Below are 27,465 nucleotides of genomic sequence, written 5' to 3'. Positions count from 1 at the left end.
TCATCGTTTGTCATCGTCTAATTCCAACAACGTGCAGCACAACAAACCAAACATTTTAATATTTGCCCAGCTTGTATTGCAATAACACTATTTCCCAGTTACTGTCCCTCCTCGTCTGCTCTATCTTAATTCTCCGTATCCGCCAGCTCAATAAAACAATATCCTTACTGCCAGTGAGCTCTTTGTGCCCTTTTGTTCAGAGGAAATGCGATAGCCGAGCTGGAGCACGATAGACATCAGATATAAAAAAAAAAAAAGTAATAACTTTTTTAGCACAGATGAAAGCTTCTCGAATATTTATCAGTCACGGTTGATCACCCTACAACTCACAATGGTTATTCAATTACCGCTGTGTTGATGTGTTGCTTGGCTTAATGAGTTTTCTTAATTTTTGGGGGCGCACGTGCGGTTGGAGTAGCCGTCTGTTGCCGTGGCGACGCCTTGTCTGGCCCATAGTGCCAGAAAACAAATAGTTGAATGATCTGAGCTTGCACTTTGCGGGGACTCTACTTTGATTCAATTAGTTTGGTCGCTTTTGTCGCTAAACAATACATTAGAGCAGAATCTTTTTTCAAGCCAGGCAATATTTTAAATAATGCGAATTAACAAAAGCTGGACATGTTGACGTGGATCTCCGTTTACAGTCTCGGCCTTTGCACTTTGAATGTGACCCATCAATTATACAAGCAAAGTAATGCACACTTGGCCTGAGTGCCTCGCCGAGCGGCACCAGCAAAGATGAAAACGAAAGTTCTTTTAATTACCGCCATGTTCCTTTCAAATGGTGATTTCTCTCCTTGGAAATTTTCTTGTTTACCACATAGTGATTTTTTTTTCTTTGCGGCAAACTAATATAGCAGATGGAAATCAATTGCTTAGAAGAAATGAGAACATCTCTAGATATTACCTGAGAATACCAAATGTCTATTTCTCTCAGGACTCCGTGAGGGCACCTATAAATCCACACGTGAGGCCCAGATCCCAATTGAACAGCAGCAACAGGGAATCATTTAATGAATTCATATGCATTGTCCCAATTAGCCTCTGTCTTTGCGTAATTATCGCCGCACACGTTAATGCGGTAAAACTCGGAGCAGCTCATGGCAACCCAAAGGATTGTGAGAGTTATTTTTAAGCCGGGGGAGGTCAAATGCTCCCCCGCCCCTCCCTCCCTCCCTCCGCGCACATTAATTAGCTTCAATTCATTTGTGTAGAAAACGTGATGTGACAGATGAGCGGCTGGGTATCTTAATTCCTTCGATCTCACCTCCAGGGATGCGGGTTGGGGCGAAGGGGGGGTGGAGGCGTCCATGTTGTTAGAAAGCAGGTTTGTTTCAAGCACGCCATTGTTCTAATCTTATGTTGTCAGTGTTAACCGCAGTCTAATTGGTGTAAACATTAGCACGAAATGACGATCCTATCCCAGTTGACTTTTACTGAACTTGTTTTTGAGGAATATTATTGAAAGAATGGTCATGGAGTCCAAGCTGTTGACGTGGCAAAGGGAGCGATGGCTGTGGCGGTGGGGAAACATCCGGATGACTCAAAGCAAACATGACAGTAAAGAGTCAGGGTTGGAACGTTGGGAATGGTTGACTGGCCTTTGGCATCTCGCGCGCTTTAATTAAACAAGACTGACTCAAGCAGAAGGAAGGAGGAAGGGAAAGGGGAAGAGGCTGTTGCTATGGCGACCAAGTTTGGTGAGATGTGATCGACTTGACCAGCAGTACCGTATTATTTTTAAACATCATATTAGTTATAGGTACTAGATTAATAAGATTTGAAAATGATTGACAAAAAAATGCAATTTATCGGATCGAAATATTGGAATGGCTGGTGAGAGTGTGACCCTACTCAGATATGACATTTTAATATTCAAATCTAAAAAGTTCTTCAAATTTTATAGCATATGATGTACTGCAGTTATAGATATAAGGAGTTTGTTTGGATTACACACTGTGTGGTACTCTGACCCCCCTATTCAGTAACTTGGCTTGTGGCGAGCAGCAGCTCATCACTCACACAGGATGGGGGTGATTACTTGGCTACGTATTGTGACTCCTGTATCTAAATATAGCCCTGGCTGTTGAGCGGGAGAGGACGGGAAAGGGCCGTGACAAAGTCGAGCGGCCGTCATTGATTCGCCAGCAAGGGCGAGACGGCTGATTAACATTTAAGCTGTGGACACACCATTTGCGTACAAGCTGCCATGTAAATGGCATTCAAATTCAGTGAGGATGACTAGCGAACCATAAAATATCATATGGTTTTATTTGATATTTGATGTTTAAACATTTCATAAGCGATCAATAACTAGGAATTCAGCAAATAATACTGGAAGAAGATTGGCAAGTTGTTCAAATGAAAACAATAAAAGACCCGAGATGGATCCCTGAGGTACTCCAGAGAGATTTCTCTGTTTTATGAGACACCATTCAAATAAATAAGTACCGTAATTTCCGGACTATAAGTCGCGGTTTTTTTCATAGTTTGGGTGGGGGGGCGACTTATACTCAGGAGCGACTTATATGTTTTTTTTTCACAAATTTTTACTTGATCATTAAGACATCACTTACAAGTATAGTTGACCACTTCCCATGTTATTTTTAGTATAGTTGATCACTTAACATGCTTTTATATCTTTATCTTGAACATATTCAGAACATAAAAAATAGAGAAAACATCAAATAAAGCAATTAACACTTTAAAGCACCATATCCAAGTTGACAAAGGACGAGGAATTTGATCGTTGGATTTAATGGAATTAAAGTGCACGGATGGTTTGATAATATTATTGGCTTGTATTATAGTTATTTGAAATATAGTTTATCTATCGTTATATGAGCCTGTGGAATACTTTGAAGTGCAAGCGCCCTCAGCCGTGCGCACCCATTGTTGACAAAAAACGATTGATGGATTTAATGAATTGGAGTGACACCGATGGTTTTATAAACATGTTATTCATGTAATAGTTATCCTTAATCACTCTATATGTTACGTCAGGCCCGTTCTCAGTTCTTTGTTTGAGTTTGTCACGTTAGCATACCTATCGTTTAGCCTGTTGTTGCTATTTAATGAATTGGAGTGACACTGATGGTTTTATAAACATGTTATTCATGTAATAGTTGTCCTTAATCACTCTATATGTTACGTCAGGCCCGTTCTCAGCTCTTTGTTTGTGTTTGTCATGTTAGCATACCTATCGTTTAGCCTGTTGTTGCTATCGTTTAGCCTGTTGTTGCTCGTTCATGACTGTTTTTGGTGTGGTATTTTGTCGAATAAATTGCCCCCAATATGCGACTTATACTCCGCAGCGACTTATATATGTTTTTTTTCACTTTTTGGGGCATTTTATGGCTGGTGCGACTTATACTCCGGAGCGACTTATAGTCCGGAAAATACGGTACAATTGCTTATAGTTCTTTAGCCTGATCGTGGACCCAATTAAAATCCACTTACTTCCATTTTTGAAACCCGTAATTATAGTCACCCTTGACCTCGCCGTTCAACTCAGCATCTTATTAGAACACTGACCGGGCTGGCGTTTTTTGTCATTCCTTTCAACCTTAAAGAGGGGAATTACAAACTAGCCACAGCTCGATGGCCGCTAATGATGCAATAATATGAGCTTTGAGCATAGTGGAGAATTTCTTCTCTCCGCTGGAGAGCCTATTAAGAGCCCTGCCAGAGTGTCAACATATGGCTTATACAACACAAGTATTTTTTTTTCTTAAAGGAGCGAGGTATCTAGTCATTGGCATGCATTAATTGGATAGGAAGAAGAGCTCTTTGCATACGGAGAGAAGTCCACTGGGTGGATGTGTCAGGGGATGACTCAAAACGTGACAGAGCCAAGATAGGCTATTTAACACCCAAGTGTAAAATCAACAAAACCTCTGCCAAGGCAAAACAATCCCAAACGTGTCTGACTGACAGGCCGGGGAATTCTAGTAGAGCAGGTGAGAGTAAAACAAAAGTCCACTTCAACCGCAGCGCCATCAACTGGATTTGATAAGTTCTGCTTCCACTTGGCCCCCAGCGCAAGCAGACTGTAAGAGGAAGAGGTTTCTCGAGTGGGTTATTTCCAATTTGTACTTGCACCTTCTGCCTTGGATGTGGAAATTGCCTCACAGGCTCTTGTGGACATCTATTGTAAATCACAAATGCTCATCTGATAGTGCCGGTTCCCTTGTTGCCACCTCAGATATCATCTAGTCGCTCTCATGACACTTTTTTTTTGCCGCTACCCTTTTTTCAGAACCTGGATCAGGTCACCATGGAAACACAGGCCTCAATGTGTTGCTGCTAAATGGATTTCCTAATGGGGCAATCCTGTGATTATCTTACCTGCTGTATTTGGAGCCGTCGCCCCTCCATCTTTTTATACAGCTACCTATTCAAAAATGAATTGTTTGGCAGCATTAGCATAATCAGAGACGGCGCCCGGTTCCTATTCAGGCGCCATCAGACCCCCTAAATAACATTATAATCTGTCAAGCACATTTCGCAACATTTTTTTATAATCATTCTTGTTATTGTTTTAAAGCAGTTAATTAAATTGAGTATTTATAGGGCTCATTTCTGCTTTGCCCACCATCTGTCTGATTTTCCCCTCCTACTTCAACCATATGTTGTTTTCTGGAGCTATTAAAGGATACTTATATAGTCGAACCATCCTATAGTAAGCGTGGCCACCACTGTCCAGATGACGGGTCTCACAGTCGAGGCATGCCGGGATACCTCCCCCAGGCACCTTTTCGGGCATAATGAAGCACAAAGCGTTCGGCTTCATGATCCCTTCTCGCTGATGGGTATTGTGTGCTGATGCGTACACAAGTCTGTCATCAGATGAGCTTCTCTTTTTGCAAAGATAGCCAGCTGGCTCCACGCCACCCAGGCATATTTATCTTTGCATCCCGGACTCGAAATAAATTCCAGGTCCCGCCGATGCTTTTTAGCCGGTAAAACTATTAACACATATCAGAAGTGTGTCTGTTGTGAAAAGATAAGGGGAACACAATGAGGACCACAACCTTCTTTCATCCTAAATAATTAATAAAGTCCAGGATGGAGGGAGACCACCAGATTCGGCAGAACATTTGCTTTGCAGTGCTGCCACCCTTTGGTTGATAGTGACAGTAATAAAAGATCTTCATAAAATAGCTTGACTTGTATTCTAATTGGACAGAAATGATTATATTTGAAATAAAATCAAAGGACGGGCCCCATTAGAATTAGTTTTACATTTATTGTTAGACATTTTATAGGACCAACGTGTGTTGCTTTAAATAACACTGCTAGCGGTGTGCTTATTGAATTAAGGCACCAACTATAAAAAGCAAAGAGTAGAACCTTTAAAGTCAAATGCCCCCATAGGTTTTTCAAATTTAAATTCAGATGAAATTTCAGGAAAATATTCTTTAAAAAAAATGTTGACTTTCTGTGGTTTGAAAGCAGCAAACAATCGCTTGGGGATAAGACTGTCTTCTAAGTTACAAAAGGATAGGAAGAGACTTTTAAATGTTCATTTCCACCTTTCCTCTTATCTACTCGCCCACGCCGGAGTTGTGCTTTTGCGCGACGCCGTAAGGCACGTGGGCGGCGACGGTGCCCATCTCGGCCGCGCCCTCCACGTGAAACATCTGATCGTCAAAATAGATGTGAGGTCTGATCTTCTCCAGCATGGGGCCCTTGGGCGCCCCAGCCAGGAACAAGGCCTCGTCGATCTCCAGCCCCCAGGCCCTGAGGGTCTTCAAGGCTCGGATGCCGGAGCTGGCAGCGCTCCTGGCTGTCACTAAGAAGGTCCGGATCGGGCAGTCCAGACGCTGGCCTTTAGCGTAAAACTTCTTCTGGAGCTTCCCTAGCGCCTCCAAGAAACCTTTTAGTGGACCCTTTTTGGGAAGACGAGAACAATCACAGTCATGTAATCATTTTCACTTAAAAAACACTTACATGATCCAACAACGTGTCTTCATTTTCACGCTCGTGTTCGAAGAACTTGTCCAGCCCATGGGCCTTAAAAATGCGCTCGGACTCGTCGGAGAAGAGAACGGCGTCTCCATCAAAAGCTACCCTCAGCTGGGTCTCAGACACCTCTGTCCGTTTGTCCGTCGTGAACATGGTCGCCGCGGCGATACCTGATAATCAATCGGAATGTCAAAATTGTACTTCAAGTCTGAATTTAACGATAGACGCTCACCTTCAGTCAGCGCCTCCCTGACCTTTTCTGCGTTGGCCGACAGGTAAAGGTTGGTCTGCCAGGCTTTGAGGTACCCGATCGGACTGCTTCCGCCAGTCATGCAAAAGCGCTCAATGAAAAGATCTGGGGGAAGAAAAAAAACATCAAACGAGACAGTTTGGACATCTCTCAAGTTTCCGATGTGAACGCAGCACAATAAACAATGACGGGATTCCTTCTTAATCGTTTTATAAAACTGCATGGTGGCCCATGGCTGACCCTCTCCGCAGGAGGTTTGTTCAACATCAACATATCTCCGTAACATCAGAGAGGCCTCGTTTGTTCTGGAAGCTCAGAGGTCTGGAACGATTCGAGCGTTCACGCAGCGAGCCACCATCGAGATCTAACGGCGTTCTCATCCGGGCGGCTACTTTCCGTGTTTTTGTTTTGCGGACCCGCGGGTTAACCTTGGATCCCACGAGACATGTTTTTGATCCCAAATCAGCGTGCGGCCTGAAGGATCTGATATCTTTCGAGGCAAACAGGAAGTGGTTCGCGACAAAGAGGACATTTGCGTGGGAATGGTCCTGAAAAAGTCAGCTGTTGATACAGTCTTGTTTACGTCCGCTTTAACATCCTGACTCGGCAGAAATGCGTCGACTTACTGTGATGGTTGATTGTATTGATGAGACGGATCCCTACGTGAGCGTGGTTGTACGTCACCAGCACGATGTCAAAAAGTTCTTCGCTTTGCGGATACAACTCTCGTAGACGAGCGTTTACCGTTTCCAGAGCCTGTTGACGAAAAGACGATGATATATTTCAGATTTTTTTTTTTGTCTGATACTTGAAATCATTTTCAACCTTGACAAAAGGGAAAGCTGGTCCAGGAGCGAAGGGTTCGTTCTCGTGTTCGATTTGGTATCTCAGGTACTCCTCCACGCCGTGCTGCTCGAAAACTTTCTCCTCCAGTTCGGTTCGGAACAGAACCCGTGTGGATACGGCGATGGTCACGGCGTTCTCAGGTTTAGGCTGCAGCCAGAAGATGAAAAACAAGACCAAATTAAATGTTAGAGTTAATGGAAGGAATTGGGAAGGATTCTGGGATGGGACCTACAGTTGTAGAAAAGTGTCATTAGTCAAATCCAAAATATTTGGATATGGTTGCCATGCTACATTAGCACATGCTAGTTTTTATTTTTGCAGACTTCTGTGGCCGCGTGTGTTTGTGTGGCGCCGACATTCAAAGGTGATTGGCTGCATTCCGACCAGGGCAATGTCGCTAGTGCAAAGATCCACAATCAACTGTGCCAGGACAGAGTCTGTGTGATACAATCCAGTTTGTCCAATTTGTAAAACCATGATTGTTTTTTATTCATATGAGAATTTAGTACTTATTAGTTGCAGTGGTTCAAATTGCACGGTTATAAATCTAAGCAAGGACAGGTTAAAATAATGTTGTTGCATGCTTTGAGGGTCATTCTATATCTGTCTGCCATTATTTGTGTTTACAGTAAGGACAGGGTTGTTGTGCAAAGCTCATTGGCTGCTTGTGGGTAGCTCAGCTCTCGTTTGTTATTTAACAACATTCCCAAAATTTATTTACAACCCCCCCCCCACACACACACATTTATACTGCTTAATACACCCCTTCCAAAAACATGCATATGTCAGATTATAAAACAAAATTTCATATGTTTTTAGTAGGGGTGGGAGAAAATATTGACAGATGGTTCTCAAAAAGATTCTCGGTCAGTCTCGGTGTTTTTCTTCATGTGCTGCCAACTCTGCGTGTCTGAATGGCCATGAAACGAAGATTATTTATCGCGCTCTGCGCAAGTCAGCTTGTAAAAAGTTACAGTCATGACTGCGGAAAAAATAATATTTTTAACACCTTTCACTGCCACGACTGAAAATGATGTTTATCTTCCTTACTGAGACACATTTTTAAAATTTTTTTTTTTAGTAGTTCTGTGGTTAGTTGGGAAGGTGTGTGTGAACTCATGCAGCCATCGCAGAGAAGGTTAAAATGAGGAACGAGCAGAATCTTTCAGTCATCCATGTGTCATACTCACAAAGAACACGCCTCCTTCCACCTTGCGGGCTCGTCTGCCTGTCACCTTCAGGACAATGACATTTTTCATCACACATAAATGCAAACGGAAAGAAGCCATTGTGGGTTTGGTTTGGAGAAAAATTTGCAGATAACATTCATCAAATTTATAATTTTAGATCTACCAACTAGATCAGGGTTACAAGTTTGGCCCGCGCTCCACAGTTTGACCCCCGCGCCGTAATTTTCCTCTTCCGGATGTTTGGGACATTTGAATTGTGCCTAAATTAGCCGAGTCAGTTTACGCTATGAATAACGTGTCATGCTGTTGGAGGTGAGGGGAGGGGGGGGGGGGTCTTTGCTAGCGATCCGATACCGTCGGCGTTAACTGCCTGCCCTCTGCCAGTCGGACCGTGCGGCATGCCTTGATCACATGACCCCCTCCCTCGGTAGACGCCGTGATCATCAGCACCTACACTGCTGAGTTGATAGCCTCCAAACTCCTGACTCATCTTTTTTTTTTGCATACACGGGGATGTCGCTTCCATAGAAACAAAAGGGGAAAGTCTGAAGGAGTTTCCAGGTAACCCTCTCAAGGGGACGCAAAGCGTTCACAGAGGGAATAACTCAAGCGTGAGCACAATCTGACGGGATATTTATAGGTGAGTAAAAGGCCACGGATGATGTGACGTGTTGCAGTAGATATGAAAGCGAGGGAGGGAGGGAGGGAGGGAGGGTGAAGTTCACTTGGAGCTCTGTGATGATAATCTGTGTGCTGTGGAAGGAAGATTAAATGCAGCAGACACACAAATAATATGCATTAAGACATTTAAAATGTCAGGATACAAACGATGCATGCGTCCGCTATGGAAAGTCGGGAGTGACAAACGACTTGAAGCGAGCACACTGTGCCTCTTCTGGCACCCTCAGCTACTATTCGCAGACACATGATACTTTTTGGTCAGACTTTATGATCCTTCCTATACCCTCCATTAATTGCTGGCATTAGTGGTGATGCAAAAGTTGCTTGGACTTACTTGTTTTGGTTTGGCAGTGAGTCCAACGTGGTCCTCTTGGAGCTCATCAGTCTCTTTCCAGGATTCTCTCTTCTCTCCATTGGAAGAGGTGCAAATTTGGAGCTCCTTCACCTTCACGGGGTCCACGCTCATCTTCACCATAGAGAATGTGAGTACCCCCTAAGGTGCCCTCTCTAAGTGGACTTAGCTAATAGAAACTCAAAACAATGGAACCCAGCGTCCTGTATGGACCATTTAGTAGGACTCCCTTGTTAGGTGCATTGCTGATCTTGCACCTGCCCATGTGAGACGAGCAAAGATCCCAAGGAAATCAAAAAAATGCTCAGCTAACCCTCCCGCACATCATAGTAACCTTGGGGACAGAGTCATGTGGAAAAGTGTATTTGTCGGGAGCTGCAGTCCATCTGCTGCTATCTCTGTTCTCCTCTGCTCACTTACGAGCCACACCGGCCTCCCTCCCTCCCTTTTTGTCTCCTACTGGCGCTCTGCATCCCGGCCAATCCCACGCCGCGACTCTCCCGTCAACCAATCGCCGTTCAGTCGCGCTGGTGTTGACACGGGGAAATGCACGTGGTGTGCAAAGAAATATTATTTAGACAAGTGATACCCTGTGAAGTCGTCACCAACTTGGCAGGACGGTGCCCTAGTGGCTAACTTGTATGCCTCGCAGTTGGCGGTCCAATCGGATCCTGTGCCGTGGTGATGAGTGTTAGGAAGAGAGTGTGCCCATGTTAAATTACCCTCAAGGTATCTGCTAATGGATAACTGCAAGGCCATTAGTGCGCATGATGATTGTGCCACGGTATCGGGGGCACAATGGATCAACACTTCTCGAGAGGCATCTGTGGCCTGTCATGTTGAAAATACGCCAGCGGTCCAGGGTTCACCCCGACTCGCTTCAATGTCAAACTGAGTGTTCTAGAAAATGCATGAATGGATAGCTCATCTTAATCTTTCCAATTGGAATGGGCTCAAAGTTTGGGCTCCTCATGTGGCGCCTCTGCATGTCGTATACTCTGCCATGACCTCTGCTATTTCCAGACTGTCCTCTCTCGCTCTCTTACTCTGTTTTTTTTTTTTTTTTTCCGTCTGCAGCATAGCCCCAGTGCACAAATGTGATGTTTTATCCCAAAGCCGAAACGTGATCCAGCGAGGCTCTCCATAGATTCGTATTGATCTGTGGAAAGGGGATGAAAAATAACAGGCTGAATAGTTTCGCAGAGTGGCATTGCGCAACCACCAAAGTCAGAAACAATTTGACCTTACAATATCATTCCCAACTGAATTGAAAATAATCAATTATAAATATTTTTATAATACTATTTCTCATCGTTATTTATTGCAATATTAATATATATTATTTTTATGATGTGCATTCTTGCTCCCATGGTGAAGCTCGTGTGTGTGATAGCTGGTTAGGCTCAGCACGGTTGCCGTGGTAACGGCTGGGAGGTGACGTCACTGCAGCAAGGTGACATCATCGCGGGATGGTGACTCATTACAGTATGCGGCTCTGCACTTGCGCTAAACACAAGAGGAGGAGGCGAGAAGAGCTTTTCGACATCCACGTGTTTTAATCCATGTAACAAAAATAATTACGGCACTTTTTTTTTGTTTCTAATCATAACAAAACCAGGAAGCATCTGACAAGACAAGTCGACATTTGCAAAAGAGAAATACAAAGCATTTGTGGTGATGTGAGTGATGGTTCGTGTCATTTTCAGCTCCAAGCAAAACAAACCCATCTTTGGCACTTCAATATTCAATTTTCAACCAGAGGCTCCACACAAGTGATGAGAAATTGCAATTTATTTTGGGGAGGAAATTGATTTTTTTTCTCTCTTGGGTCTAAAGTGGTCCTTGTGGCAGAAAATGATTGTAGAGGGCCCATTTTGGATTATTTATCAAATCAGTGGAAATAAAAAGGACAAAAACAAATTAGTGCGCCTCTTCTACGCGGATTTATTGCAATAGCTCACGTCTTAGCATGATAACCAAAATTTGACGCCATTTAATGCACACATGGGCCACATTTTTGTTTTACTGTGCACAAAATAATTGCTTTACCACGTATGAGTGTAAATTTTGATTATCTGGTACAACTAAAACAAAGGGACAGTGTAATATTTTGGCCTGCCATTCTGCTTCCATCCATTAGGTGGCGCTGTGACACATATCATCTACTTCCCTTCACTGTCCACAATGTCATATCCAGACCAAACTTTTTTTTAAGTGAATTTTTCATAGTGTGTTCCAAAGCGAATGAAATCGCACACACGCGTGACCTCAAACACACATGCACACCCAACGCACACACACAAGAACACAAACGCAAGAGCAATACTTGCAATACACACGTTTGTAAAACTAGACCGAGACGTCCTTGTAACTCAAATGATTCTAATACAAAAATATGTGAACGCCTGAAAAGGTCTCAACACACACGCGCACACACACCCACACACAAACTGTAGCTGCGTCATCGTTATGAAAGTAGTTCTAAGCTACAAATACATTTACATATTACATTGGTTTATGATCATAAATACCATTGTGTGTACATATATAATGTACATATACATTTTATAATAATTACAATATCAAACACAGGAGCTTTGAGGAGATGGAGGAGGATGCGCAGCAATCTAATTCCTAGCACATTCAAGGGATTGTTAGAAAGTTGGACATTTCAAATTGCAAAATGTCCGACAGCTAATTCAAGCTGGTGATTTTAATGTCGTCAGTTAGCGTAGCATTTTAGCTCAGGTTTGGATTTCACATTGGCAACCACATCACAGGCTTCCCTTTTCAACCTTTTGCTATTTTCCCCCCACATTGATTTCTCACTTTTTTTTTTCTTTCTTTCTAGATCAGAGCGGAGTTCAACACAGTTCCTCTACCTGTGCCATAAATCAAAGAGCTTCCCCTGTGACATTTCGGGGGAGAAAGACGGAGACAAAGCGAGCGGGGACAGGACGGCGGCGGGAGCGAAACGCCGGCTGCACATTAAATCTCCGAGGAACATTTGACCTTTCCAGGTAATAGTCACGCTCGTTAGTCATGCAATTGTTGTCACTTCTTGTGCAGTTTAGTCCATAATTTGTGATTTTGAATAGCAACATGATACAAAATTTACATTTCTTGTATTTCTCGTCAGATGCTTTCGAACACGTAGCGCGTAATCACCCTTGATGCTGTTTATAACCATGACATCAGTGTAATGGACTTTTAATGAAGTTTTGCTTTAAGCCCAGATGTCATGTTGTACAGTAATCCATTTAAAAATGTTCTCCCACGTGGGAGAGGATTTGACCGATTACGCCCAAACACACCAGCGACGCATTAATGTATAAATCCGTCATATTTCCGACATCGAATCACTCTGGAACCTTTTTTTTGATTGTTTTCTAAATATCCCTTGATTCATAGTGATGAATTGAATACAAGCGCCGCAATTTCTCTAGATTCCCTCCCTCCCTCCATCTCCTCCCCTTTCCTCTTTTCCCGACTCCACGCAATCGGCGTCTACTTCTGCATGTCGCACTGCAGCAGTAAGACGATGGAGGGGTCCGACTTGGCCGCCTCTTTGAACTCCTCCAGGGAGATTTCGTCGTTTTGGTCCTTGTCCATCTTGGAGAAGATCTTGTCGACGCGCTGCTGCGGGGTCAGGCCGTCTTCGTTCATGCGCATCATGATCACCGTGCCCACCATCTTATAAATGGCCTACAGATGGTGAAAAAATTAAAATTAAAATTTAAATCTAAATAAATAAATAACTATTATTTAGTGCCATATATATTCCGTGCCCCTCTGATGTCTTCACCCACCTCAATAATCTCGAGCATCTCCACACGGGTGATCTTGCCATCGCCATCCAGGTCGTACATGTTGAAGGCCCAGTTCAGCTTCTGCTCAAAGCTGCCCCTGGAGGTGATGGACAGGGCGCAGATGAACTCCCTGAAGTCGATAGTCCCGTCGCCGTTCTTATCGAACGTCCGGAAAGCGTGCTGGGCGAATTTGGAGGCATCGCCGTATGGGAAAAACTACAAAAACATGTTCTGGCTTAGTCCATCATATTTATAGAAACAAAGTACAAGTTCACCTTCTGGCAACATGTTGCTAATTAACTCTCCGTAACCTGCTTGACCAAAACCTGAGTTGACGACCGTGCTGACCTTGACATAGAGCTGTTGGAACTCCTCCAGGTTGAGGATGCCAGAGGGGCAATCCTTGAGGAAGCCTTTATACCACTGCTTAAGCTCGGCCTCGTTGAATTCCGTGTTCTTGGTCAGGTCGTCCAGGACCTCAGGGGCTAGCTTGCTGTTGTGTTTCCCCATGACGCTTCACCTCTTTAGCGGACAAGGACAACGAGACAGACATTTTATTACAGCACATCATAAAAACCTGTCATTTGAGCAGGGGGTGTGTAGACTTTTTCTTTTAACACAATCCAATTGAAGGAGGCACAGTGGGATATTTTTTATTAATCATTATTGTTTAAGCTACTATCCCTTACTGCCAAAAAAGAACCAAAACAAATTTGTTATCACACCATGTTGCCACGACAGGGGTGTGAAAAATATAATACATGGTCTTGATTCAACTGTGTCGTTTCATCAATGAACAGCCATTAGACCATAACGTCCGCATTTAAAAACTCTAATCCTCACGCCTGGTAGTTCTCGTGGACATAAAATAGCCCATTAACCTCCCGTGGACCACCGCGGTCCCTTCATGATGCCATGCATGAGTCATAGCCCGCATCTGACAGTATTTTTTTACGTTTCCACACTGGGACACAGCGAGCGGCCGCAAATCCATCCCCTCAAACCTGCTTATCCAGGAGCTTTGTGGCAAAAATATGACCAATGACTCATGCGGGGAGGAGAGAGAGCGAGAGAGGATCCTGCGCTAGGAGAGCCGCAAGAATGGAAAAACAATCCGCTCCGACTTAAAGACGCTTCGAAAATATGCGCAGTTCTAGTCAAGGCGTAAAAAAGGAAGGAAAAGCTTCTTCACGAACTAACAAACAAGGAATCCTGATACTTGTAGGCCACCCACTGAGACAGATGAGATTCTTCCCTCGGTTAGGGAGCAAATGCAGCTCGTAATAAGAGTTTCCTCTGCATGACGCCGAGACGCTCCATTAGCCGGGCGAGGCGAAAGCCGTCAAAAAGGGAATCAAAATAAACAACGGCTCGTGACGGCACGGCAGGCGGAACCGGGAAGTTCATGCAAATTATTCCCTGGATGGTTTCGCATCTTTGCCAGTAGTGCACAGTTTGGTCGTACTAGTAAGATTTTTATTCATAATTAATGTATCAATTATAAATTTATATTGCATTGAAAAAAAAATCAATTAGAGACATTAACATTTTATGTTAAGGTCAGAAGGCCCGGCCCGGCATTGATCGGAATGACGCATGACAAGCGATGACTCAATGTGGATTCCCGCCATCGAGGGAGAAGACGATTGCGTGGGAGAGACAGCTTGTGAACAGATGACAAAGATAGACGGCGGGCGAGAAGGCAGACAGGAGCCATCCGCCGGTAATTTCTACCAGCAGGCAGACGTGCGTCTTACTGGGTAACCAAGGCGTGTTCGCTTTCTCGTCGCAACTGTCAGACTGATAGTAAACACAAATCAGAGCCGTCGACGTGCGGGGGCAACGACAATGTGTCATCTCACGCCAGAGTTAACTTTGGATGAACGTTACGTCAAACTCTTGTTAGGCTGATGAGACAATTGCTGGTTGTTAATTGGAATCGTTTAATGCGCCATTAATTGCTTGGAAAGCCGAGTGTGCTGAATATAAAAGTAGTGCTTTGACGCAACTAATTGCGTGTGTGTCAGTAACCATTGCACAAGTGGAAAAAGAACAATGGACTGACAAAGGAACAATCAATGGTATACAAGTCAAATACCAGATCTTGCCCTGATCAGCTGCAATTGTGTCAGTATGTGTGTGTGTGTGTGTGTGTGATAAAGCCCTCTCTAAGTGAATGGCTGATCTTCGGGGCCGCTCAGCCGTGTGTTGCCTTGACAACTCATTGTTGCCGCCAAAAAGCAATAGAGCAAGAAATGATGGATTAGCCAATCGAGAAGGGCCCTTTCCCAACCGGGCCTGCTCCCAAGTGACTTCCAGTCTGTCTGGATTCTTTTTTTTTTTCTTTTCAATCAACAGTTGCAATCACTTGATCCCACACATAATGGCTCGGTTTGATAGCTATCTGACAAATAACGCCAACGGTAGGCCACTGAAGTGTCCGTCTGCAGGTTCTAATCAAAGCCGCAGATTCTCCACTCGGACGCCGACTCGTGTAACTAAACGAGCGCGGCGCCACGTATTGCTTCTGCACTGATTAGCCCCGTGTTTATTGATACAACCCGACAATCACACTGGTGTCACCGGCACTTGACGGGAAAACAACAACGGGGAATACGCTCGAGTCCAATCAATACGCTGGCACGAAAACAACACGAGATCTGTAATGTCGGTCACCCGCCACCCGTGTTGTCAATTGTGACCCATTTGCTTCAACCATTATTGACTGTTAATAATAAACCCAAAAAAAACATGCACAGGAAATTGCAGGCGACATGTTGTGAACAATTGCGTCACATCTATAGAAAATACGAATCAATGGAATTTTCCATCATGGAGGAAGCGGCCATTTCCACGTGACATCGCTCTAGGAAATGGCCGGCAGCTAGCTGCGTGTGGGCGACGCACCTGCATCTAAATCTATGCAATGTGCATCCTATTTCCCAGCATGCAATTCGCCGCTTGAATAAATAAACGACATACCTCAACTAGACAACTTTGAAAAAATCATGGTGTTGTTATGCCACCACTTCCTGTGGAATCTGTAAAGCTGACGTCAAAATATTCAGTCAAAGCACAACTATAATTTGATCTACTAGCTTAGCGCTAACATATAATACAAAAGACCATAAATGGAAATTAGCATGGATGTTCCATCAAACTTACTGCAACTTTATTATATGGACAAAGCATAAAAAAATATAGAAGGTGCATAACTTGCCTGTAACCTTACTGTATAGAAAAAAATAATAATCACAACATCTGTGATGTACCACATTGGCTCACCACTTTCTCCACTTCAATTTTTTTTCGACTAAATGTTGTGCACCGAGGTCATCCCGTGTTTGTGAAGCCACTTAGCAAAATAAAGAGTTTATCCTAACGTACATTGATTCAATCGGAGACGCCTGAGCGTAATGCTCACTCTGTGGCCGTGATGCAATTAGAATAAACTGATCGGCCAATCAATGAGCAGCATACATGCAGACCTAGTTAAGACACGCGTCGATGATGCACAGCTGCCCGAAGGCCACCGGTAATACGCTCGCTTGCGCACTCACGAGCATTAAAAGCGCAATCAGCATGTGGAATTTTCTCCTTCATTTCAAAACCTGTCTTGCATTTCGCAGGTATTCTTGTTTAGTCTCGGGGGCATGAAGGGCACGCTGTCATCTGCGTGATCCGATCAATGCAGAGGCAGAACCAGTGCGCAACCCAGCCACTACTGCGCCCCGATATCCCGTATTGCATTATTTTGTGTCCTTGAGCTATCACCTGCTTCCATCTGCTCCCTGTCGTGAGCTTTATAATGAATTATTTTGCAGTGCTGGATGTCGCCTAGCAGTCAAAGCAAAGGGATCACTTTCCCCAGACAGCATCACCTTGAATTACGAAACAGCATCTACTGACTTGAACCCCCCACTTCTTCTTAGTAGTAATACAAATTATTAGAGTTAAAATCCCACCTACTCACCTGCTAATGATTTAGGGGGAAAGAAAAATATGCTCCTCGTAGGTGTGACAGAAGTGCGTCCTCCTGTTCTCGGTGGTCCCAAACACTTCCTGCTGTAAAACGGAGCTTTTGCCTGTGAACTCACCTCTCTGAGTGAGGAAGAGGATGATGAATGAACCGCGGCCGTCTCCCTTGCCAACACAGTCGCATCGAGCCCCCCCCTTCACCACGAACGCCACCATTGGCCGGGATGCTCTCGGGAGGTGGTGCTCTTTTGTCTGGATGGCTGTGGCTGCCTGTCAATCACAGCCCAGGTCCAGATGGGAGAGCGAGAGGGGGGTTCATCCGACTTTAAAGATTTCTGATTTATCCTCTTTTTAAAAATAGGCGTGTAAATATTGATAAAAAACTTACAGGGAATATGCATATATTTATGTAACATATGAATAAATCATCTGACCTCATAGGGTTCAATGGCTCGAGGTCAGCCGAGGCGCATCCACGGGTGTGACGGCGTCCATCACCTTTGGATGACCACTGCGGCCCACGGAGAGCGCAATCTTTGCTCGTCGTCCTTCGCTTCAAGGTGAGCATTACTCACTCTGACTGAGGTGCAGATAATCAGATAAAACCACCGGCGTGACGCTCGTGGCACCACTTTGCACTCAAATAGCGTTGCAGTGCAAAAACAAAATGACGGAATTCAAAAGTATGACAGTGCAAACTTTCAGATTCAGGCCAAGACGATCATTCATTGACTTGACCATCCCTTCCTAACTTCTAATTAAAATATCCATAATTGAAATACCATTATGGAACTCTTAATTAAACCATGTGTAATTGAAAATGGCATGAATATAGCATGGATTTTTTTTTCTAATCCTATGAATATTCATGATGTAGGTATGTGTGTGTGTTCGTATGTGTGTGTATCCATCAGCAACACCGGGTTGCCATGGGAAACGGGCCATCCAGTCCGCTATTATGCACTTACCCTTCTCGCTCTCATGCCCACACTCGCCAATCTCCCATTTGAGTGTGCCCCCCCCACACACACACTCCCACCCCTCACCTCACTGCAACTTTTCCAGCAAACTAAACACTTCGAAACACTTTCCCAGACTCCCATAAGATTTTCATCACCATGGCGATGACAATAGCAAGTCAAATATTTGACATCAAATTTGTGTGATGCATTTATAACTACGAGTGATAATTGGCTGTTAATGTGACAACATTGAGTGGCTGGACGAGGATGAACCTGTTGCCCGGTAATGAAATTCAAACCACCCTCCATGCCCTGCTGTGTGTCTGACATTGTGTGTGCATGTGTGTGTGTAATTAAGTGTCATCAAGCCCATAAATTGTCTAATTGACCTTTTTTTTTTTTTTTGCTCGGCACAAAGCTCTTTTTTTCCGACACTGTGATGATAATTCCAACAAGGCTGCCACCTTCACAAAGAAAGAGATAATTATTTCTATTGGCGGCTTAAGTCCACACATTGTAGGCCCAAAAAGTCCAATCAGGCTTTTTTCTTAGCTCAGAAACTCTCTACTGGCCGTAGATGAAGTTGGCAGATGTTAATGAGCCTGTCTGTAAGCAGAGCAATGGATGGAGCACCTTGGGCAATGAGCCATTTAATCATGATAGGGAGGTGGGGGGTAGGGGGGGGGGGGGGGCACAACCATGACGATCACCTCCAATCAGACAATGATTCCGCTCCTCCGACTCCGTGTAGATGGAGGGAGAGGAGAAAGCAGTATGACAGATCCTTAATTAGTCACACTGAATGTTTAAGATTCTCATTTATCTCTTCTATTTCCAGAATCCGACCTGCGCACACATAATGGGCGCTCTGACATATTCCAAACACTTACACTACATACTTGTCTCGGGAGAGCACGATCAACCTGACCCTGTTTCCATGGTGACCAAATAACGGGTCGGTTGCCGGGCGCTAAGCCCTGGGTTGCACCCATGTTTCCTCCAAACACTTCACGAGAGAAGAGGGAGGCGCGCAAACGGGACGGAAGTAGCACTCATAGACGTCGATGCAGATTAGTGAGTGTCACTCAAGTGGGAATCGCGAGTTGATGACGGCAATTGTAAACACTGAATGTACAAATAGCAAATGTATTAGAAGAGGAACCATATTTGGTAACGCTACACCAGATGAGTATGCAAAGGAAATAAATCAGCGATTCGTATTCTTCATCTAAGACCTGAAACGATCTGTGTGCCGGCACAAAGTTTCTATTTGCGGCGAAGGAAATATATGAGAGGCGACAGAAGGTGATGTATGCTATTACGGCCTGGAAATAACTGCCGGGTTAAATTTAGACGCAGGTTGCCGGAGGCACAATGGAATAAAATAGAATGTATGAATGAGAGTCTGGCAAATTTACGGTGACAAAGATAACAGATGGCAGGTTGGGGTGCGCGTCCGTACGTGTGTGTGAGTCTGTGTGTGTGTCATGAGAGCGAGAGAGAATGAAAGGTAACAGGGATTTTCACTTCAAAGTGGGAAGCGCTACTGCAGATTAAAGCACACCAGGTATCAAAGAGCCTCAGGTGGTCAGGAGCACTCAGGAACCCCCCCCCCCCCAAAAAAAAAACTGGACGGATGGGTAAAATAAAAATACCCCCCCAAAATATTCTCTAAAGTCCACAGTTGTGGTTGCCATAGCAATAGAGCCATCCTGTAGTGTCCAGCTAGCTGTGATGATGGGCACTTTCAGATCATATCAAAAAGAGACACACACAAACATCCATGCAGTGAACACATAAATGCAGTTTGTGTTGTTTTGGTAAATACTGACATCTACAGTTTAGATGCTAAAACCGCACCTGCCATAACTATTAGAATGGTTGCTTATCAAAAGGTCACACATCAACAAGAATAAAGTCTCTTATTTCTTTGCATTTATATTTATTATGTTACAATACTATTAATAAGATATAAAATTTTTTTTGAGTGGGCTGGAAGTAGGAGTGTTGAAAATAATTTGATATTCATGAGAAATACAGCGAGGTTTGTTAATAATTGGCATTACAGAAACAAGCGCTACAGATCAGCACCATGGACAGCGACAAGCAAAATGCTGCGCAATGTGCCAGTAACGCCGCTAGAGGGTGCCAATACACCAGTTCTGGCAGAAAGAAATAGAGTCTACGACGTTTAAAGCATATTTATTTGCAAATTTTGGCAGCTTGGTACAAGGTAGTGAAAGTGTGTCAACTTGCATAGACTTATTTTGTAGTATTTCTCTAGATATACATTATAAATACTAATTTAGTGTGATGCACAGGTAAACTGTATATATTTATATTACTATTAAACTATTGCAATACGTTTTGTGACAGTGTTGTGTTATTTATCACTGTTCATAAAACCATATTAAGGCATTTTGGGGGTGTCAAAGTTAGCAGTATCACCATCAAACCAAAATAACACTGTCTTACAAAAAGTTTTTAAAGTGCTGTAAAGAGGTAGTGAACATTATTGCTTAGCATGTAATACTTAATTGGCTGCATCCGTAGTTTTCTTCTTTGTGGGGGATGTGATGGAATCTATTGAGGAAGCACATCGGCCTCTTTGGTAACTGGTTGATCATCCATGCCAGCTTGTGTCATGAGCTCTGTCACGTTCTCCTCCAGACAGCTGATTCGTGTTCCCATTTCATCTAGTGACATAGTCAAGAAATCAAAGATTTCCGACTTCCTCAAACACCGTTGATATGTTCCTATAACAATCAATGGGATGTGATGCTTCATTTAAAAAGTCTAGTTGCGCCACCCAGTGGACACATTGTGTATGTTAGTACCTGTATATATGGGTGTCCTTGGTTTACAAGAGTTCTGACATTTATACAAAATATATTATTTTAGATTTTACGGAATGAATTAATTTGCGCAGCGGCGTACAAATATGAATCCGTCGTAAATCGAGGACTGCAACGACTAAAAAAAAGTTGTCTCATGGAATTTAGCAAGGATATTTTGTACTTCCAAATGTTCTGCGATGGCCTGGAATCTCCCCTCTAGTCGCTGCATGGTTTCTTCCATCTGCAAAAAGCAATGAAAATCCAATTTGTGTCCAATCTAACGACAAAAAAAAAAAAAACAACGATCCATGACGACCACTTACCGCTTGTGTCAGTTCTTTGGCAACTTTGCACTCGGTTTCTGACATCCTTTTCGCCCACCACTCTTCGTGTAGTACAACTACACCGAGTGACCTTTTTATTTCATCTGAATGAAGGAGATTGCGCATCCATCTAGCCATCCATCGCTAGCTGCGAGCTCTCTGCAACTTTGATTCAACTTCGGCTTGCATGGTTAAAATAGAGCTGTGTCCGCCTTTTGCAGTCACCACTTCAAAATAAAAGTTAACTCGTCAGACATTGCATGATAAAACCGCTACGTGTGCAACAATCTTCCGCATTCGCCACCCAAGTGTTAACTCTATTTAATAGATAAGCCTATATAGTTGTCAAAATAATTTCCAAGTGAACCTCAAACGTATTTCTTGTAGAGTTGACCAGACGTTTATCGTGGAGGTATGTTTGAAGTATTTCCGATTCGATGTAACTTTACCTTGTTTGCACTGTCCAGTCATGAGTCCATTGTTCCAATCAGGTTTGGACAAGAGAGCGAATTCTTAACCCTTTTATTTCTAGCTATGCATTCGTCTATTTAATTATTCACCACTACTATAACGTTTTTAGGTTTTATAAGAGATTACATGTGTTTTAGTGACAGATGATGCTGTTGCATAACTATAAATCTATCTTTAGCCGTGACTTTTTTTAAATCTGGATGTCATCTATTCTAAAATCCGTCAATGCACTGTAATGTGACAAATTAGTTTCTGGTAAACGTTTTGTGTTAATGATTCACTAGTTCCCAACGAATTCCAATCAACGTGTTGTGTAATCGTGCAAAATTTACCACAACTAACTAAACCAGTAGTTTAGTTTCGCTTAATTAGAAAAGCGTAGTTTTGTTATTTGTTTTGTTTCGCTTCCGATGAAGTAATATGAGTGAACTATCTTGATAAGTCAAACATCTTTGGTTGCTCAAGTGACGTAAGACATATACAGGAAGTGCCGGTGAATACTGTCAGAATCTAAATGGTACTCGGTTGATGGTAGGCTTGTCAAACTTTTTCCTCGCCAAAATTGTTTTTAGTTAAACATTTTCTCTATTCGAAGCGTGACTTTAATGATGTTGGACGTTTTGACATGGCGATCAAATGCAACCTTTAGTGCAAAACTAGTCACCAGCTTCTGTCCCTTTGTCCACCATAAATAGAAGCAACATCAGTGAAACTACTATTTTTATTTTGTTTTATTTAAATTGCTAGTATTATTTATAAGATTATTTTTATTCGTAACGAGTGATCGTTTTTTTCCCGGCGTTAGCGGAGGGTGCGTCTGGATTGCTCTGATAACCAGCGTCAATTGACGCAAGTCCGAATTTAGCTCCAAGTCACAATGGAAGACGAAGCGTTTGCGCAGATAGTGAGCGTATTCAACTGGCTTGTGTCGTGGGTGGCGGCCGGTGCAATGATGTTCGGCGGGGTGGTTCCCTATATCCCGCAGTACCGGGACATCCGGCGCACGCAGAACGCCGAGGGCTTCTCCACCTATGTGTGCTTAGTCCTGCTGGTGGCCAACATTCTACGAATCCTCTTCAGGTACGAATGATGGTTAGCCACTTGACCAAACTATTAAAAAAAAAAAAAAATCATATAAACCTTGTCAGCTGCAATGCTAGTGTCATTGCACCACATGACTCTTTTCCTGCTTCAAATGAATATGCATTTATACTGTCTGCTGCATGTCACTGGTCAATTGCGCAATGTTCCTGTTCCTCCTGTCAGGTTTGGCCACTACTTCGAGACGTTGCTTCTATGGCAGAGCATTATCATGATCGCCACCATGCTGGCCATGCTCAACCTGTGCACCAACGTCCGTGTGAATGCTGAACTCAACACCAAAAGACGATCCTTCCTAGGTCAGAAACTCCTCCTTTCATACTCGGTTTGAATTCCTCACTCCTGTGCAGGATTTGACATTTGCACACCTAAAAGAAAAAGTCAGTCTCCATTAGGCAGAAATGTACTAAGAGCTAAAGCTCTGCATTATTTGCTTTGCAGGCTTCTGTTTACTCAAGTGCTTTAGTAATCGGAGGTTGTGAGTGAAGTCACGTGATGTGTGTGTGTCCCCCGTCAAGCATTTAATCCTGCTTCAGGATTTGGTGCCCTCAAGACAAAATGGTAGAGCTCCACTAACAAACAAAACTCAAGTTTTTAAGCCCCAATGCAGCAAAAGTAGCGTTTTGCTGCCACCTTGTGGCACCACAGCGCCATTGCAGACCTTTGCGGATTTTTTTTCAGGATTTTCACTATTCATTGAAAGCATTTTTGTCCTTGTTTCTGTCGTTTCAAATCGGACTCTTCATCCAAACCAAACACTCCTCCTGCTTCTTCTTCTTCCTCTTCTTCCTCACTTGTGCATTTATTTCCCGTCTGTAGCCTCAGAAATTAAGGACGAGGAGGTACGAATCCCTAAGAGGCTTTTTCTGGGTAGGTACTCCACTAAAATACGTCCGCCATCCGTCATCAACTCATCTGGACCTCTTTCACTCACTTTTGCCATCAGCCCTGCCAACATTAACTAATGACTAACAGCATGCTGCTCACTCACATGACCTGCGCATGCGTGACCTCCCCGCATGGCATACTGCATGCTACATATATTAATATTTATTGATTTTTGTGTACGTGTGTTAGAATAATCTTTAACGACTGGAATAGACTGCATAATCGATCATCCTTCATTTCTCAAATACTTCACCCGTGTCTCTCTGAATGAGTGGCTTTAAATGAGACATTTGTGCCACAATGCAAAACAAAGAAAATAGCACTCGTGATGCTTTGCTGTAATTTTTTCTATCTCTGACTCTTTTGTTTCTTCTTAGTTCTTAGTAGGCGTACCTAATGTTGTGGCCTGTGCAATACATACTGAATTGCAGTTTCCTGTACGGGCATGAGATGGCAGTCAGAGACTATTTGCTCATTCTAAGACCTCATTCAGATTTTTTTAATTTCAGCTTATTTTGATGGAGACGATTTATAGGACCCTCAACATAGTGTCTGTGCTTGTCATCCTCCTCAAAAGGGGGTGAAGCAAATACCCACACTGGAGAATTGACCCCATGTCCTAAATTCATTGACCTCCCTGTTTAAACACAGAGCAACAAAATGCATTGTTGTCTGTCATACCCCCCCCCCCCAAGTCAGTGGGGGGGGGGATCTACACCCGCACCTCTCGCCTGATTACACACCTTTTCCACTGCCCTAATCACAGCCCGTAATACTGTAATTGATGTCACGGCGGCGGCAGCAGGTGCACTTTGCCATTCTTCCATCCAAACAACTTGACATTTACAAGCCAACTGCGAGGCAGCCTTTTAATCGTATTATTTCCTCGCGACGCCCAACATAAGGACAAACGAATAATACGTTTGAAGTACTGCACGTTCTGTTTTTTTTGGCTAACTGTAGTTTTCATTTAATGCCTCAGTGCTGAGGAAGAGGAGGAGAAAGCGTGACGCTTGTTGTGTGCAACTCGGCATGCACAACATTATTCGCTATGCTGCTGCTGCTGCGAACTCTTGGAAGCAGATTTGAATACATTTGCTTCTTCACTGTTGCTAGTCTCCATATTTTGGCACATAGCCACCACTCCAAAAAGCCTTTTTTATATTGGAGCTCATTAGCAGGTGAATCTAATGAATCCTCCAGCAAATTTTGTGCGATTGGATGATGTTTGTAAAAAAACAATCACTAGCCAGATATGAGTTTCATGATGAATCTGTTCAATCGTTTCGTGTTTCCCATCATTGTCATCATCAGCGCCTCGATATGAGCTATTTGACCCCGTTGATTGTTACAAGAAGTGTGCTCGGAATCTCCGCGCTGTCATTTGTTCTGAGCTGGAACGCTCTCGATGGCTGCCTCTAAATCATCCATTAGCGTCCTTGCCCTTGCTAATGCGAGCCGTGCCGAACACCTCCATCATGATCATTGTCCCTCGTGAGGGGGCTCCTCATTGTTTTCGTGACAAAGCGGCACGGGGCCCTATTTGTGGCAGCCTCATATACGGGGCTTTCTTTTCTTATTTATATATTTGTAAATGTGTCGCGTGAGGATTCACAGCTCAAGTGTGAAGCCTTGTGTGAATTTAGCTGACTATAAAAAGCAGCTTGTTTTTCTCACTTTTACTCACTCAGAAAAGGTGGCGAAATGAGGTTTAACTTTGTGGTTTGACTTTTTTTAGACTTCGACTGGAACTACTTCTGGTCGTGGAGCCGCTTCCTGGATTACGTTCAGTGCGTGGCGGCCTTCACGCTGACGGCGGCCTACGTCACCTACGTGCTGCTGGACTCGGCCGTTTACGTGGAGACGCTGGGCTTCTTGGCGGTCTTCTGCGAGGCCATGCTGGGAACGCCGCAACTCTACTGCAACTACCAGAACAAATCCACGGAAGGCATGAGGTGAGTCTTTTGGATTTGATGTTCGAAACATTACATCAGGGGAGGGGCAGAGATTAAAAGTTTTGTTTATTATCCGTGGCCTCGGGGTAGTTAAACAAAGTGTTGTTTCATCACAAATTCTGCTAAATCTTTTAATGGAGGCAATAATCGGCAGACAGATGAAAACGCTCATGACTGTTATTGTTCTCCTAAACGGAACATTTCAGCCTTTCCGAGCCATAAAACACGTCAGCGTCTTTAAAGCTCCATTTTGTGTCGGGATGATGAATGGATAATGGGGTGGGGATGTAATATGATAGGTGGAGAAAAAAGCATAATTGGAGATAAGTCTACAAGGCTGATAAAAAGCTTTCCCGCAGCGCGTGTGCGTGTGTGCGTGTCCCCTCGGCTACTGTCGGGCTCGCTGCAGTAGTCAGATAAGAGCGCTCCTGCAGGGCTGCCTGGCCACCTAACCCGCCATGACGGCTCCCACGCTGAGCTGTTCCATACACGCACACATACCCTCTCTGATCCAATCTTTTTTTTGTTTTTGTTTTCGACTACACTAAACTTCCCACCCACTCTCCGCCGACATTCGTCAGCTAGCTTAATGCTAACGTATAATGCGAAACGACAGGCTAATTAAAATGAACTTTCAAACTACACAAGAGGCACAAACAGCAAATACAGATTCTCTCACTGCTCTGTGGGAATAACAACTATTACCGCCGCTTAGTAGGGGGCCTTCTCTGCCTCTTGTTCTTAATCACCCCGCATCTGCACGTACGTGTAAATGCATATCGTCGCTCAGCAGCGTGCCGAAAAAACCGCTCAATTTCATTTTCTTTCCCGCTGCGGAGAGTGTAAACACCCTCCGTTGTCTTGTCGGCGCAACCTGTTGAGAGTAGACAGCCGTTGCTAGGCTACGTAACCTTGACGCGTTCAAGGTCCGCGCCACGCTCCAGACAAAGCGCTATTTCATCCGCGGACATATGTTTAGACGCACAGACGTTGAACGAACACGTGTGTACGCGCTTGAGTAAGCAGACAGACAGCGAGACGTAAACCTTGGTGCCCTTTCTTCTCAGAAGCTAATCCATGCCTGGAAGCATCTCGCGCCTTCTTGCTAATTAATTGGCTCTACCGCGAGCGGGCCGATCATGTGAACGTGTCCTCACGATTCTGCAGCGCGAGACGTGCGAGAGAAAGCTAGTTTTTAATCATGAGACAGGTTCGTCCCGTGAGAACGTCCTTGATTTAGCGAAATACTGTTTTTCAGCATGAATAGATAATCGTGTGTGTAGGATGTTGCCGTCAATAATAAGTTCCTTTTAGTGCTCCCTCTCCCCTAGTTTGAATTGCTCCACCTGTCAGCTTGTATAATTAATTTGCGTGGGCAGCTTTCAGTACATTTAATTCGATTCACCAACTAGGTCGAGCTCGGCTTCGTTTTTCGCAGACACCCGGAAATATTTCGGAGTCGCGGCCAAACGAGAGAGAGAGTTTGTTTTTAAACGGCTTGCAAAAAAGCAGAGCTGCATACTGATCACGAGCGGCCTGCCATAAAACAACCACAAGATAAACACTAAACATGGAGGCATCTAGAAATCCAAGTGCAGCCTTATAAGGTTTGTGTCCTAGTCTATGCCAGATAATGGCACCAGAGGGTCATACACAGGAGGACCCGAAAAAAAATGCTTCACGAGTAGACTCTGATAAATTTATAGCTTTTTAGTGTGTGTCCTAACTCTTTTCCCCTGTCAATCATTCAAGCACTGTGCACTCTGATCCGAGTACATCTCCCAGAAGGAGACAAACAAGTAGCCAGACGATGTTCTCATGGCACCCCCGAGCCCCCTCCGCCTTTTGATGGGCG

General features: G+C 43.9%; 4 protein-coding genes across 8 annotated transcripts in view; 1 reads left to right on the top strand and 3 right to left on the bottom strand.

Moving 5' to 3' along the window:
- slc66a2 (solute carrier family 66 member 2) overlaps nt 1-27,465 on the top strand; it is a 47,132-nt gene that overhangs the window by 9,787 nt on the left and 9,880 nt on the right. The window contains exons 6-10 of one of the 4 annotated variants that reach the window (XM_088365750.1): nt 12,138-12,306; nt 17,515-17,633; nt 22,933-23,066; nt 23,587-23,637; nt 25,394-25,610. In XM_088365750.1, the coding sequence (XP_088221876.1) occupies nt 17,521-17,633; nt 22,933-23,066; nt 23,587-23,637; nt 25,394-25,610 (515 nt within the window). In that variant the 5' untranslated portion in view covers nt 12,138-12,306; nt 17,515-17,520. Of the gene's footprint in view, nt 1-12,137; nt 12,307-17,514; nt 17,634-21,179; nt 22,747-22,932; nt 23,067-23,586; nt 23,638-25,393; nt 25,611-27,465 lie in introns of those variants that run through there. The other 3 variants (XM_088365751.1, XM_088365748.1, XM_088365749.1) reach the window with 3 other exon arrangements.
- nt5c1aa (5'-nucleotidase, cytosolic IAa) lies at nt 5,229-9,720 on the bottom strand. Of its 2 annotated transcripts, XM_088365746.1 has the most exons (7): nt 9,269-9,720; nt 8,254-8,298; nt 7,043-7,210; nt 6,844-6,973; nt 6,200-6,322; nt 5,953-6,137; nt 5,229-5,891 (listed from the first exon to the last, which is right to left on the bottom strand). In XM_088365746.1, the coding sequence occupies exons 1-7, from the start codon at nt 9,407-9,409 to the stop codon at nt 5,547-5,549; spliced, it is 1,137 nt and encodes a 378-aa protein (XP_088221872.1). In that variant the 5' UTR covers nt 9,410-9,720; the 3' UTR covers nt 5,229-5,546. The 2 variants fall into 2 exon arrangements, with proteins under 2 accessions (XP_088221872.1, XP_088221873.1); XM_088365747.1 differs by lacking the exon at nt 8,254-8,298.
- On the bottom strand, nt 10,820-17,211 carry LOC148379992 (hippocalcin-like protein 4). Its single transcript, XM_088365754.1, has 4 exons — nt 17,069-17,211; nt 13,444-13,617; nt 13,096-13,311; nt 10,820-12,991 (listed from the first exon to the last, which is right to left on the bottom strand). The coding sequence occupies exons 2-4, from the start codon at nt 13,603-13,605 to the stop codon at nt 12,794-12,796; spliced, it is 576 nt and encodes a 191-aa protein (XP_088221880.1). The 5' UTR covers nt 13,606-13,617; nt 17,069-17,211; the 3' UTR covers nt 10,820-12,793.
- On the bottom strand, nt 20,222-21,393 carry hsbp1l1 (heat shock factor binding protein 1 like 1). Its single transcript, XM_088365755.1, has 3 exons — nt 21,196-21,393; nt 21,047-21,113; nt 20,222-20,734 (listed from the first exon to the last, which is right to left on the bottom strand). Exons 1-3 carry the CDS (start codon nt 21,331-21,333, stop codon nt 20,619-20,621), a joined length of 321 nt encoding a protein of 106 aa, XP_088221881.1. The 5' UTR covers nt 21,334-21,393; the 3' UTR covers nt 20,222-20,618.

This window comes from Syngnathus floridae, chromosome 21, assembly GCF_059516105.1.
Source record: "Syngnathus floridae isolate MCC-2025c chromosome 21, RoL_Sflo_1.0, whole genome shotgun sequence".
NCBI classification, from domain to species: Eukaryota; Metazoa; Chordata; class Actinopteri; order Syngnathiformes; family Syngnathidae; genus Syngnathus; species Syngnathus floridae.
Note: the sequence above shows the minus strand (reverse complement) of the source record. Positions and strands in the feature narration are given on the sequence as shown.

Coding starts and splice junctions, on each gene's coding strand:
- nt5c1aa (XM_088365746.1), bottom strand. CDS start 9,409: ATGGTGAAGATGAGCGTGGACCCCGTGAAGGTGAAGGAGCTCCAAATT. Junction 6,974..7,042: donor CAGCTTTCCCTTTTGTCAAG/GTTGAAAATGAT, acceptor TTTCGTCAACAG/GCTCTGGAAACGGTAAACGC. Junction 5,892..5,952: donor AAGACACGTTGTTGGATCAT/GTAAGTGTTTTT, acceptor CTTCCCAAAAAG/GGTCCACTAAAAGGTTTCTT.
- LOC148379992 (XM_088365754.1), bottom strand. CDS start 13,605: ATGGGGAAACACAACAGCAAGCTAGCCCCTGAGGTCCTGGACGACCTG. Junction 13,312..13,443: donor TCCAACAGCTCTATGTCAAG/GTCAGCACGGTC, acceptor ATGTTTTTGTAG/TTTTTCCCATACGGCGATGC. Junction 12,992..13,095: donor AGATGCTCGAGATTATTGAG/GTGGGTGAAGAC, acceptor CACCATCTGTAG/GCCATTTATAAGATGGTGGG.
- hsbp1l1 (XM_088365755.1), bottom strand. CDS start 21,333: ATGGCTAGATGGATGCGCAATCTCCTTCATTCAGATGAAATAAAAAGG. Junction 21,114..21,195: donor CCAAAGAACTGACACAAGCG/GTAAGTGGTCGT, acceptor TGCTTTTTGCAG/ATGGAAGAAACCATGCAGCG. Junction 20,735..21,046: donor AGAACATTTGGAAGTACAAA/ATATCCTTGCTA, acceptor TGACTATGTCAC/TAGATGAAATGGGAACACGA.